Here is a 14,647-nt window from a genome sequence, read left to right as displayed (position 1 = left end):
TAAACAATACAAAAAGAGCGGCACCAAAGATATTTGAAGAGAAATATAGGCAAAGGAATCCGGATATGGAACACTTTACAATACAAAAAATAAGAAGACTAAGAGGAAAAGTAGAAAAATAGTTAGTAATGGAGATGTCAAAGAAATAGAAATTGAGGTTATGGAGCACCTGCAAAGAAAAGGATTCCATGCAGAAAATCCAGTACAGAAAGCACCACAACAGGATAAATCAATGGATATCCAAATTAAGGGGAAACCAGTGGAACAGGAAGCAATTGGTCAGGTGCCATATCAAGATATTTTGGAGCCTTCCACAGGAAACCAGTATAAATGTTCACTTGAAGCTACACAGCAAGGAAAGGAACAGGAAACTGTGGAAACTCTGATGCAGTCAATGTTGAGGAGTGATAGGCCAGTGAGTTCCCATATGACAGAACAACAGATGACACAGGATGAAATTGAAGAGAAGGTGCCACAGGAAGATGCTATAGAACTTTCTATAGAATGCCCGAAGGAAATGGAAAACAAGGGATGTGCCCTCAGTTTGGAAGAAAATGAGCTAAGAGAAGAGTTGCTTGATTGAATGGACATGGATAGATATAGTAAGATTAAGGAGAGAAATAGACCGCAGAAGGTCAGTAAAATCCAAAAAGTAAGTCTGATAAAACAAATAAATGCAGTAATTAAGACTGTTCATAGACACCCATGTGATATAACAAGAGTCAACAGGATATATTACTGTGCTGCTGAATTAAAAACTGATAAACTTCTACCACAAGAAGACTGGGTAGTGAGGGAAAGGAAGGGGAGAAATCGAATACCATCATGGAAGTATCAAATAGAGAGAACTATAAAGCAATTAAGACAAGAAGTGTCACTTTTAGAAGATTATAGAAGAGGGAATAGATCAACAAAATGCAAAGAAAGATCAATATGATTAAAACAATGCACAGTATTAGTACAGACCAGGCTCTATCATGCACTATCGCAAATAAACTAAAAATTTCATCACAGGCAGAAAAACATAGAAGATACACAGGTAAATATAAGGGAAAAATACAAAATAAGCAATTTATTGATGACCCAAAAAGTTTTATAGAGAATTCGGAAATAAGGTAAAAGGAATTGAAAGACAGCCAAAAAGAGGAAGTAGATACATTTTGGAGAAGTATCTAAGAAGATCCTGTGGAACATAACAAAGATGCTAAATGGATAGAAGAAGTAAAAGAAAGCATAAGACGTTTAAAGGTAAATGATATGAAATGGAATGAAGTAACAGCAAGAGGTATTGAAACAAAGTTAAGAAAAGCTTCTAACTGGAAAGCCCCAGGCCCAGATGCAGTACCTAACTTTTGGCTAAAAGTATTAACATCTTTGCACAAGGATTTAGCCATGAGTAAGAACTATTTATATGCGCACCCTGAACAGACACCACACTTGCTAACAACAGGCAAAACAATGCTCTTACTTAAGAGTGAACCTGCAAGCTACACTAAAAATTATAGACCAGTAACTTGCCTTCCAACGACATATAAACTATACACGGGAATTGACACCGGCAGAGTTTATAGTCATTTAGAAGAAAACTCAATTGTGGCAGTAGAACAAAAGGGCAATAAAAGAAAGTCATATGGAACAAAGGATCATTTGCTGTTATAGTGGAGAACTGTAAAAGGGGGAAGAATCTAAGTATGGCATGGATTGACTACAAAAAAGCATTTGATAGTATCCCACATTCATGGATAAAGGAGTGCTTAAAAATGTACAAGATACACCGTACACTGATTGACCACATTTTAGTAACCATGAAACAATGGCAGACCACTTTGCAATTAAGCCATGATAAAGGACAGATTATTATGCCAGGGATAAAAATTCAAAGGGGGATATTCCAGGGTGACTCTCTGTCACCATTACTATTCTGCCTTGCCAATTAACCCATTAAGCTGTTTACTTAACAGCTTAGGCCATGACTACAATTTGGCTCCTAGAAAACAACACAGTCTAATGACTTCCCATCTTCTCTTTGTCAATGATTTAAAACTGTATAGCTCATCAGATGAGGAACTGAAAGCACAGCTGCAGGTTTTCAAACTTTTTCAGATGATATTAGAATGTCATTTAGTCTTGATAAATGTGAAAAAGCAACCTTTAAAGCAGGAATACTGCAGCACCAGGAAAACATTAGTTTGGGACATGAATGTGATATAAAAGAACCTGAACGAGAAGGAGTATATAAATACTTGGGAACTGATGAAGGATCAACAATAAAACATGAACAAATGTGAATAAAACTTAGTAAGGAATACTTTAGAAGACTTAAATTATCCTGAGAACAGCACTGGCATCTACGAAGAAGATCCAAGTAATAAATCAATTTGCTGTTCCTGTCCTATCTTATAGTTTTGGAGTGACTGACTGGCCCAAAAAGTGTTGGATAGATTAGATATTAAAACAAGAAGGATGTTTCATGCTCACTAAATGATTTATAAAAATCAGTCTATACCAAGATTATGTATTCCCCGATGTTCTTCGTGTTTCACTGTTGCAGTCATCACATTTGGGTTATCGGCCTGCAGGTAGCCCTCAGCCAGCTTGAATACCAGAGTCTTCGGATTTCTGCGTCGGATGCTGTCGCTTCTTCCTTGATGTCAGGTCATCAGGGGTATAAAACATGCAGCCAACGCCATTACATCAGTCTTTGTTGCCGTGCAGTGCCCAAAGCAGAAGCAGTTCACAAGTGCCAGTTGTCCAACTCCTGAAATTTTCGTTTTCGAGTTTCAGACCCAAAGTCTTCAAAAAAAGATAAGTACTCTGTTGGGGATCCTTTTTCTTGCTCTAACCGATGTCAGTAAAAGTTACCTATTGTCTTACCTGTGGAAAGCAAATACCTCACAGAGATTTTCATTCTTACTGCATCCCCTGTTTAGGCCCAGACCACGACGTCCTTCGCTGTCAGTTTTGTGCCTTGTTCAACACCCGAACTATTCATCGTCAGGCTATTTTTGCAGCCAATTGCTTTCATACTCGAGCTGTGTACTCTTAAATGGCTTTGTTAAACCATCCAACTACCAATCTTCCGAAAAAATGTAAGGATAAAGACAGAGACAGACTGCATAGGTCCAAAACTGCTGACGCTTCTGTTAAGCTAGTCGCCAGTCCGCCGGTACTCAATGAGGTGCTTTCACAGCCCCTGATACCCGCTACTTCAGATTCACAGGCCTCTATTGAGACCCATTCGGAGTCCGGTATGCTGCGAGATGCTTCTTCGACTATGGAACCTTCGGATGTCTCTACCTTGAATGGGTCTGGAGCCACTGTGCAGGCACCGGCTTCTGAGGGTGTGTTCAGGCCTACAGACATTCATATTAAACTGACGCCATCATTTTCATCCAGGCCAAAAACTCACACTATGCCTTGAAAACCGATGACCAAACCGCAGGCTCAGGCCCATATGCCTCAAAAACAAATGCTTAGAATGACTGAAGACCTTATTACCTTAATTAGGGGAAGCCAGCCTTCCCCCTCTAAGAGACATAGAACTGATTTTCTTTCTGATTCTTCTGATCAGGAATCTGATATTTTTGCTCCTTCTGATTACCAGGATTTGCCCTTATCTACTTATGAGGATTCTGATGCAGAGGATTCCATTACCTCTGCTTCCCCTCCAGAAGATTTTTCTTTCGGTGAAATCTTGCATACTCTTAGGGAGCATTTCCGCTGGGAAAGTCAGGATTATTCTGAGTCCAAAAAGAGACTTAGGGAATTCTTACTTCTACCTCAACACAGGCCTTTAGCTATCCCTCCTGTTCTGGACATTGTACATGATGCTTTCTTGGAATCTAGCCTTACCCCAGACACTTTATCTCCAGCTCCCATAAAACCTGACAGGTACTGCAGAGTACCTGACTCTCACAAGTTCCTCTTCAAGAATCCTTCTGCAGATCCAGAGACCATTTCCCAAGGACCAAAAGGCATTAAGGCTACTGCTGCCAAAAATCCTACCCTTTCTGATAGAGATTCTGGAGCCTTGGACAGATAGGGTAAGAAGGTATACACTTTTGCTACTTTAGCCATTAGGGCTTTAAATTGCCAGTTTCACATGTTAAAGAATCAGCGGCATATTATGGGACTACTTGGACACAAAATGATGTTGATTCCTTTCTGTGCTGAACACAAAGAATTGCAAGACTTAATGCATTCTGCAGAACAAGTTGGTAAACTCCCTTTCACTCTACCCCCTGCCGCCCAAACCCTAACAACAGATGCATCAGACTATGCATGGGGGGCTCACATGGCAGGGCAGTGCATTCAGGGCAAATGGAACCCGAACCAGATGCTCCTGCATATCAATAAAAAAGAAATGTTAGCTGTACAGAATGCTCTGACCGCCTTCAAAGTATTCTTCCAGGACAACTGTTGGTAAAGACAGACAACACCACAGTTATTTGGTACATAAACAAGCAGGGGGGAACCCACTCGTACCCTCTATGTAGACTAGCCATGGCTCTGTGGGACACAGCCCTGCACTACCAAGTGCACCTACAAGCACAATTCCTGCCAGGCAAACTAAATTCACTGGCAGATGCAGGCTCAGGCCCATATGCCTCAAAAACAAATGCTTAGAATGACTGAAGACCTTATTACCTTAATTAGGGGAAGCCAGCCTTCCCCCTCTAAGAGAAATCTCATGGACCCGCACGAATGGAAACTAGAACCCAAAATATTCAACCTCTTGAGGAACAAATGGGGGACTCCAGAGGTAGACCTGTTTGCCTCCCCTCAGAACTACCAATTGAACAAATTCTGCACAAGAACTCTCCACAGTCAAGCTTGGAAAGTGGATGCCCTGTCCTTTACCTGGGAAAGCTTCTCGGTTTATGCCTTTCCCCCCTCTGCCTTTCCTCTCGAAGGTTCTACTAAAGATCAAACAGGACAAGCCAAGGACAATACTGATTACACCACACTGGCCACGCCAGCACTGGTATCCCCTCTTGTGCAGTATGACACTGATACAACCATGGCACCTGCATCAGACCCCTTCCCTGCTGTCCCAGCAGGCGGGCCAGATTCTGCACCCTCAGCTTCAAACTCTGAACCTTGCAGCCTGGCTAATTCCTTGAGCTCTCCTCTAGCATCCCTCAGTAAGCAGGTACTGGATGTCATTCTGGAGGCAAGGCAGCCTAGTACTAGAAAATCCTATGCTGAAAAGTGGAAAAGATACTGTTCCTGGAGTCAGGCTCAGGGGATGGAAATAACGGTGCCCAGCTTACCTCATATTCTACAGTACTTAATAGAATTGTTCCACAAGGACCTATCCTTCTTGTCAATTAAAATTCATGCCTCTGCCATTTCAGCACATTAGAATACTGAGCCACCCCTCTTCTCTCACCCCTTGCTAAAGCAGTTCCTTAGAGGGTCCAATAATTTAAGACCCTCAAGGAGAGCTCCCACTCCAGCCTGGGACCTTAACTTTGTATTGGAAAAGCTCACTCTTCCCCCCCTTTGAGCTAACTGCTACAGCAGAGTTGAAATTCCTTTCTTGGAAAATAGCCTTCCTTCTAGCCATCACTTCAGCAAGAAGAGTGTCTGAATTACAGGCCATCATGGCAGTGGAACCCTTCATTATCTTCCATGCGGACAGGGTTTCCCTCAGGACTAGTCCTTCCTTTATGCCCAAGGTGGTGTCTACTGTGGCCCTAAATCAGTCCATTCATTTGCCTACTTTTTTCGTAATCCACAAAACAAAGGGGAACGAATACTGCACTCTCTGGACATGCACAGCCAACTTAGATTCTATTTGAATAGGACTAAGCCTATCAGAAAATCTGAACAGCTGCTAGTTAGCTTTGCTGCAGGGACAGAAGGGAAGGCCATCTCAAAGCAAACCATTTCCAAATGGATAGCCCATTGCATTCATTTCTGCTACAAGCACCATGGAAAACCTACAGCAGAGTGGATAAGAACACATTCCACCAGGGCTGCATCTACCTCTGCGGCATTTCTCAGAGGAGTCCCTACCAGGGACATCCTAGAAGCTGCTACCTGGAGCTCTGTACATACCTTCACCAAGCAGTACCACTTGCCTATCTTCTCTAAATCCAGAGCTGGATTTGCCACTGCAGTCTTGCAGGGCTTAATAGCTGGCCCTAATGCTCTTTAACTTCCTTCTCCCTTCCTTAGCTTTGCGAAGCTACCAAAATGTGATGACTGCAACAGTGAAACATAAAAAACATAGTACAGTTGTGTACACTTACCATAAATGTAGATGTTTGAGTGTATTCACTGTTGCAGTCCTGGTTACCCTCCCTCCAGTCCCCTGACTTCTCTTGGCTCTACCTTTCCTTCTTGTTGGTATATTTATTTTTTCTTGTGTATTTGCTTTTTGATGGGGGTTTACCATACCATGTAATTGCTTCCTATTTTGGGGGCACCATCTGGGGCAAGAAAAACTGATGTAATGGCGTCAGCTGCCTGATTTATACCCCTGACAACCTGACGTCAAGGAAGAAGTGACATCATCCAATGCAGAAATCCGAAGACTCTGGTATTCAGGCTGGCTGGGGGCTACCTGCAGGAAGATAACCCAAATGTGATGACTGCAACAGTGAATACACTCGAACATCTACATTTATGGTAAGTGTACACAACTGTACTTTCTGAAGGAGGTATGGGCCTCCTTGAAATTGATTACATGTATAGATCTGCAGTCGTGGGACTCCACACATCTGCTGACCTCACAGGATCCAAATGTATTGAAAGTTTTGAAACATGAAGAGAATAAATCTAAGATGACTTCTCTGCTTAATTTAGCAGAAGAATATCAATGTAAAGCAAGAATGGAAATCAAACCAGAAGTAGATAAAAAACAGGCAGCAACTGAATGTGCCAAAAAAAACAAAAGAAAGAATATAAGGTGAAGGACCAGATGAGAAGGCAAGAAATGTGGGAAAAACATAAATATAGTTGCAAGTATAGAAAACTTCTGGAAGAACCTCATGTTCATCAGGAATGAATGCAGAAATGGTTAAGGAAAGGCAAATTCAAACCAAGAAATGAAAGGTTAATATTGGCAGCTGAAGACAGTGGGCTACATACACACTGGTTTACAAAGTCCATTGAACATGTGGGAGAAACAGACAAATGTAGGTTTTTTAAAACCAAATTGGAAACAGTCACACACCTTGTTGCTGGTTGTGACACACTGTATACTGAAAGGCATAATAATGTGGCGAGACTGTTGCACTGGGGATTGTGCAAACATTATGATATCAAAGTGGCTGAAAAACACTGGAAACATGAGCCACAAAACAACATAGAAAATGATGAAGTTTATATCACATGGGATCACCCATTACCAACAGTTTAAAAGATAGATGCTAGAAAACCAGATAGAGTGGTCCAAGAAAAGAAGACAAAAGTAGCATTGATCATTGAAATCGTCACACCCAGTGACTACAGTATCTTGCATACAGAGATACACAAAGTCATAAAATACCAGGATCTGCAGGCAGAAATGAGAACAATGTGGAAGAAAGATACCCAGACAGTTCCAATAGTAGTAGGAGCAAGGGGTCTTATAAAAAAGAATCTACAATCTTACTTAGATATGTTACCAATCCATGTAACCCCGTACGAATTTCAGGAGGAGTCATTACTGGGCACATTGCGGGTGTTGCGAAGAGCACTTTTGGCTGACATCAAAGACTGAAACAATACTAATTTCATGAACTTTAATCATACTTTGACTTAGGATGGGGTCCATTCCCATCATGGTATTAGAAATCCAAAAGATTTGGAGAAATTAGAAAAAGAAGAGGCACAACTGTGCTAAAGAAAAAATAAGGGACTACCTTGATAATATACATGAGTTTAGAAAGATTGCTGTTGAGCAACTGTTTTTTGATAGTAACTCCAGAAGACAAAAGTTTTTAGCACAATTGCTCAGGCAACAGAAAGTAGAAAGGGTTGTTGCCAGGTTTAGAGAGCCTATAACAAGGAAAATAACCAAAGACCCTGTAGAGGTAATAAAAATATTTTGGAATTTTTATGAACATCTGCATAAAACAGAGAAATATGGAAATCAAGAAAAAGTACAAATGGAAATGTTTTTGGAAGAATTAAATATTCCAAGGTTAGAAGCAGACAAGGCTCAATTACTAAAAGTTAGGATAGGAGGAGATGAGATAACCAGTTGATGTATATAACCTATTTACAGGAAAGTCTACAGGAATAGATGGTGTTCCTGTGGAAGTTTGGAAGCTAGGAGAGATGAAAGTGATAAAGACCTGGAAGGTTTTGTTTAACAGTATTTTAGAAGGATGAGAAAGCCCAACATCTAGGAAAAAAGCTATGGTGACTGTAATACCTAAAGATGCTAAAGACCCATCAGATCCAGCTTCATATAGGCCCATTTCAATTCTAAACCATGATTTTTAAAGAGTGAATTTCTATAATGGCTAAATGAATGGCAAACGTAAAAACAAAATTGATATATATGGATCAATGTGGTTTTGTGGAGGGGAGGCAAACATTGGCAACATTAATAGAACAATGATGATCTGGAGGGGAAGCAGAATTTAATTAAATACCACTATTGTTGGTGAATCTTTATAGTGAGAAAGCACTGACAGAGTAAGCTGAGATTCTGAGTAGGGCATTCGAAGGATTTGCATTCCCTGATAAAATAATAAGGTTGATTAGGAGAATATATGAGGGTTCAGAGATGAAATGTAAAGTGGGGAGGGGTAGTTCCTCTCTGATAAGTTGTGTTTGAGCAGAGGAACCAGGCAAGGATGTCCTGTTTCACCTTTGTTATTTGCATTATGTTTAGAACCATTATCAAAGAAAATAAGTGACTCTGAAATTCAGGGATATAATTGGTATGGTAATAGAGAAAAGTTGGCTTTTCTTGTGTGGAATCCTTGCTGATTCTGATCTGTAACACTGTTTATGCACAAAAGGCCTATCTGCTTTACATTAAGAAGTTTTTCTATGACTTTCCCTAGTGCACATACTAGTTTGCAGTTACCTCTTTTTTTCTTGGCCCAGTTTAGAGAGAGGCATTGGGTGTAGCTTGATTTTTCAGTCTTTTTTGCCTTCTGTGTTGCTGTTGATAGTTGAATAGCATGGTGATGAGTAATAGTGTAATTTCTGCTACTTTCTGTGTAGTACTTTTTGGCAGATAGATCAAGGCCATGTGCTTTTGTGCCCCTTAACCCCTGTAGTCACTTCTCTTTCTAAAATGATCCCATCCATTTGTTATCTTGATGGCTTGAGATTCCCCGTCCTAGCCTTTGCACCCCAGTCTTTCCACGTAAAAACAAAGGCATAATGGTCATGGAGTACTTCCACATGTACCATGCATCCTAATGGTTTCTTCATTGAACCATGTTAGCAGGACTGTTTTAAAATTGCCATTTCTCTTCCTTTTACTACTCAGTCTTAAACAAATGCTCTGTCTTTCTTTATTTGATCCTACCTTCCAGCTCAGGCACAAGGGCCATTTTAGCTTCCCCATCTTACTCCTGTCTCTGTCTCATTCCTCTGTATCTCTGTTACCCTAACTCTGATCATCACATAGGCAGCCTTCTGTTATTCACTTGTGAACCAAAAGGGATTCCTCCTATCCTCCTTACAATTCCTTCACCCTGTACATTATTTCATGATATCCAAAATCATCAGTATTTATTTCTTAGTTTTTCCTTCACCTCTTCGCCTTTTCAGTCCATTTGTTTCCAGTGGATCCCTTTATTATCCTTTCATCAGCTCCTTTACGTTTATGTTATTTGTGCTTCTGATAATTTATCTGACTACCAAAGCAATTTGATGTGGTAGAGTGATTTTTACATGGTCAACAGTCAACTGCAGACTAGTTGATCATGTTTAAAGTATTAACTGTCATTTAAATAAATTAATATTTATAGCAAGTTATAATAAAAATAAACAATATTTAAAATTCAGCGATAAACATTCTAAACCTTGAAGAAATTGTGGAATGGAATAAGATGTTTTGCACAAATACTATTCAAATATATAGGCAGTGCTATAGCTGATGTAGCTATGGTTTAATTTAATTAAAGTGGAAGTCTAAGATAAGTCCAGACTTGGCACTTCTTTGTAGTTTTGCAACATTGTAGACGTCTTTGGTTTAGTCTGAAAGCTGTGTTTATTTGGGATAATTTTATTGGCTCTGTGATAAAATAAGTGTTTAGAAGACAGAATTTTAATCATACACATTTTGTATTTAATGCTTTTTAACATACTTTGAAATGCTCTTTAATAAAATTCTTATTTTTTCGATCAAAAACAGGTCTGGTTGATATTGGAGAAACATGGCAATTCCCTATGGATTTATCCCCTGATGCTGTAATGAAGCTTGAAAATAATGCAGTTCTCACTGGCCTAGAAGAAAAATATCTCACTCATGTTTCAAATCCAAGGTGGCTACTGGAACCACTGCCTGCCCAAGGAAAGAGAAATGTGTGGATGGTTAATATACCTGAAGAGTTTATTCCATTTTGAAGGAGGCAGTTGCGTTAGCACTTGTTACTTAACACGAGACACAAGATTATTCGTAGCAAAGTATGTTATAATATGGTGCTAACTACATTCTAATTAAGTTGCCAAGTACAAGGCTTATTAAGTCACTTTAGACATTTTAAAGGTATAGGATGGCCAATGTTGCAAAATCCTTGAGTGGCCTACTAAACCCGTAGGATGTTTTTTATGCGGATATTTTCTGATAAAATATTTAAACTCTTACTGGTTGGGTTTAGAATTAGTCAAGCTTTATCTATATCACCTTGCCAGGGTATGTTTTGATATTTCACATTATAAAGCAGATCTGAAAATCAATAGGATAGTAATTGTTCCAGACAGTCAAGTGACTATGTTAGGTGATTACAGAACAAAGGCAACCCATACCCATAAAATGTGCACAATCAAATTGTTCTTCAGTCTATCTGAAATCTTTTTTGCTATTTTCCGTGTAATCTGGCTCAATTATCACAAACATGGATGCAGCGTTTATTTTTTTAAATAAATATTCATCCATCTAGTCATTAATTTTGTAAATTCCATGTCCCAATAAAGGTCATAGTGGAAGCAAGCTTAGTGGGCATATCAGGCTTCCCTGTCCCCAGCAACAGTCCACCACTGCATTAGGACCTCTTGCCAGTGGGCTGTCCTTTGTATACCTTCCATAGGAGGCACGGGGAACATCTTCACATAAACTCATTTGGCTGCTGTCAAACAGGAGAAGCAGTAGCTCTCCTGTGACACATTCATGAGTTGCAGTGCTTTTCTGTTTTTCATGGAGAGTGACCCTTGCAGCCATGAGAAGAAACTTAATGTATGCTGCCTGTATACTAAGTCTCATCCTTTATGTCCCTGTCCAAAGCTATTAACCATGGATGAGGATGGAGACATAGACTGACTAGTAAATTGAAATTTACAGCCTTTGACTTAACTTTCACTATATTGATGCATTGTAATACAATGCCTGTATTACTTTCACTACTATACTCATTCTATAATCAGACTTCCAAGCCCATTTACCTTCTGTTGTGAAAAGCCCTTGAGGTGCGTAAACATCTCCACTTGTCCCCCCTTATTCTGCAGAGAGCAGTCTACCTTTTCTTGGACAAAACTATGTCCTCTCATTTGGAAGTGCAGGTTTTCATCCCAGCTACTTCATAAAAAGTAGCACGTTACTCCTGTGCATGTTGGAGATCACAGTCACTTCAGGCCAAGAAGGCTACACTCTCTGCATATACTAACAATGGCGCCATCACATTCACCAAACTAGATATTCTGCAATTCCTGGCTTGCCTTAATGTGATTTGTTTGAAAATTATGAATAGGAGGATAGATTAAACACATTCTTGATGATGTCCTACAAAAGCATTGAAAGAATCCTGTCTAATGCCAGGAACTCAGACTCAGTTGTGCTTCACTTATACTGGGATGCAGAATGCCACACAACAATGGCCATGCATCCCCAAAGACAGTATCTCATATGGCTTCTTGTACATAATTGCATGCAAACAATACTGTGAAACTTCTATTCCACAGCCAGAGTAGAATCTGTATTGCTTCTGAATCACAAGCATGATTTTCAGGCAAAGTCTCTTCCTGTCCTCTTTTTGAAGATGGGACCATCAGTACATTTTATGAAAAAAACAAGTGGTACTGTTCCCACCTTCAGTTCATAATTAAAAAAAACTGATTGACCTTAACACCCAATCATTCAAAAGCATCTTAAGCATTTCCATCCAAATCTCATCAACTCCCACAACCTAGCCACAGTGGAACTTTTTAATTGATGCAGTGGCCTCATCTGCAGAAATGGACCTATTCCCACCGTTATTTCTGGCATTGCCTACTACATGGAGGGCATATTCTTTAGGTTAAGTAGCTCTTTAAAATGTTCTTTTCAACTTTTAACAGTGTGTCCGGTTGAGGTCAGTATTTCTCAATGTTTATCTTTCTGTAGATGATCAATGATCATAAAGGACAAGTTACACTGAAGAAATAAAGCAAGCCTACTGGACTGATACCAAATAAAAAATAGCAAATTGGTAACTCAATGTGTGTTTTGCAATCATGACAAGTAGTGCTTTGGCGAGGGTTAATTGTTAAAGCACATGAAACAACCTAAATAGGCACAGTTAATCAAATGACATTTTACAAGTACCATTACAAGCATTTGATTACAAAGATGAATGGGTTTACACTTTTACAAGGGAATTAAATAAAAGTACAAAACTTCTCATTCAAACCAGCGGTGGCATGCATGCCTAAACTGAGTGCCCATTTGAACCAGTGGATGAAGAGAGGCCCTTGGGGTGCCTAATGGTCAGTTGCAAGGAGGAGAAAAAAAACTTTACAGTATCCTTCACCAATGGTGTCTACTTGTGGGAACTGTAATAGGAGCTCCAAAATAAAACAAAAACAGGCACTGTAAATAATAACATAAAGCAAATCAATCTAAATGTTGTAAATGAAAATACATTGTTCTACTGCCAATGAAAAATCCATCTTTATTTTACCTGCTTATCAGGTAGACATATTCTGGTTGCTTTTTAAAATAAACTAGTTTTCCCACTCTAGAAAGACTTTTGTTAGTTTATTATGGAAACAACATTCTGGTAGAAGACAAGAGCAGAATATGAAGTAACATACCATGCAGCAAACAGTCCACATGTTTTGTGGAGAACAGCAAAGGATAAAAATGAGTAGATTCAAGAAAGTAAACCAGCAGATTGATTAAGGAGAGCAAAGGCATGTTCAGATACATTTCTGAAATCTACACAAATGTACATCTGAATTACATAGAGGTGTTTTCATATGAAATCTGTAACCTTACACCGCCCATGCAGAACAGTAAAAGTAGCCTGATAAGTTTAAAGGGGAATTTCACCCTCCTTGCTCCCCAAATCTAAGCTTTCTATTTTACCATTGTCTGTAAATGCCTCAGAACTAGAGGGTCTGTGGGAACTATAATGTATTTAGTAAATATTAGTGATCATAATTCTTGCAAATGCTGCACATTGTCATAGTTTGCAGTGGTTATCTTCCTCTAAATTCTGTTGCAATGCATTTATGCTAAACTAGGATTTATCTTACCTCCCATAAATTGTATTTTTGAAGATATTATTTTGTATGTTGCCCTTTGCCAGATCACACTTACTACACATTTGGTCAGTTGTGGAGTTAATAGTATGCAATAAAAGAGTCATGCAGATGCACCAGCAACAATAAACTGTGATATACATTTTCTGACAAAAATGTAGCAAGTTTGGGCTGGTGAACTCATTTTATCAACTCACACATAAATTAAAACGTCTGAAGAATGACTGTATAAATTGATATCATTTCAATAGGTGTGATGCCTGTAACTTTTTTTGTTACACTAAGTGGTATCTATGTTTCTGTTTAAAGCTAAAGTACCCTTACCATTGTATATTTAGAATGCAATTTATATATACTTATTTCCCTTAGAACAACATCTAATACACATCTACATGTTCGTATGGTTTATTTTTTACATTAGCACAGAATTATTAGGACTATAAACTGTTCTTGTTTTAAAAAATAAGATGCAAATATATTTTGATGGAGCTCATTGGTTCATAACTTTAGGAATAAAATAGTTTGATTTAAGGTTCATGTCTTGTGTTTAAACTGCATTTGATAAGAGCAAAAGTGCATTCTTGCAGTATATATCATGGAATTGTAATATACAAAGGCATTATCAAAATTTTTTTATTGAAAATGGTAAAGTCAACAAATAGTGTAACATACAGTAAGTTTTTTAATAGTATAACAACAGCAACAAATCTGCAAAAATCTATATATAGTGTAGTCAAGACGCATTGTATCTAACAATGCCTGAGTGTAACGTGTAATATCACAATGTACATTCTATTACGACTTGTTTACTTTAAGGGTGTAAATATTTTGTCTTTTTTATGCTGTATTCCTCAGTATTTCTCATATAGTTTTGTAACAATGTATGAGATACATTAGTAATTGTAGTAAATGTATGATTTCAGTTATTGACAGTGCCAGACTGTAGACCATTTGAATACTCTTCATGCATCATGATAATTAAAAAGTATAAATTATCATAACTACTTCCATT

At 38.7% G+C, this 14,647-nt stretch overlaps 1 protein-coding gene across 1 annotated transcript in view; it reads left to right on the top strand.

Annotated features, from left to right (window-relative positions):
* LOC122816927 (protein EOLA1-like) overlaps nt 1-14,166 on the top strand; it is a 176,801-nt gene extending 162,635 nt beyond the window's left edge. The window contains exon 3 of the mRNA XM_044090010.1: nt 10,313-14,166. Coding sequence (XP_043945945.1) covers nt 10,313-10,524 — 212 coding nt within the window. The 3' untranslated portion in view covers nt 10,525-14,166. The remainder of the gene's footprint in view (nt 1-10,312) is intronic.
* Nucleotides 14,167-14,647: the final 481 nt, after the last annotated feature.

Source organism: Protopterus annectens, chromosome 12.part0 (genome assembly GCF_019279795.1).
Source record: "Protopterus annectens isolate FY-2018-M chromosome 12.part0, PAN1.0, whole genome shotgun sequence".
Lineage (NCBI taxonomy): Eukaryota > Metazoa > Chordata > Ceratodontiformes > Protopteridae > Protopterus > Protopterus annectens.
The sequence above is the reverse complement of the archived record's forward strand: the minus strand, read 5'-3'. Positions and strand labels throughout refer to the sequence as shown.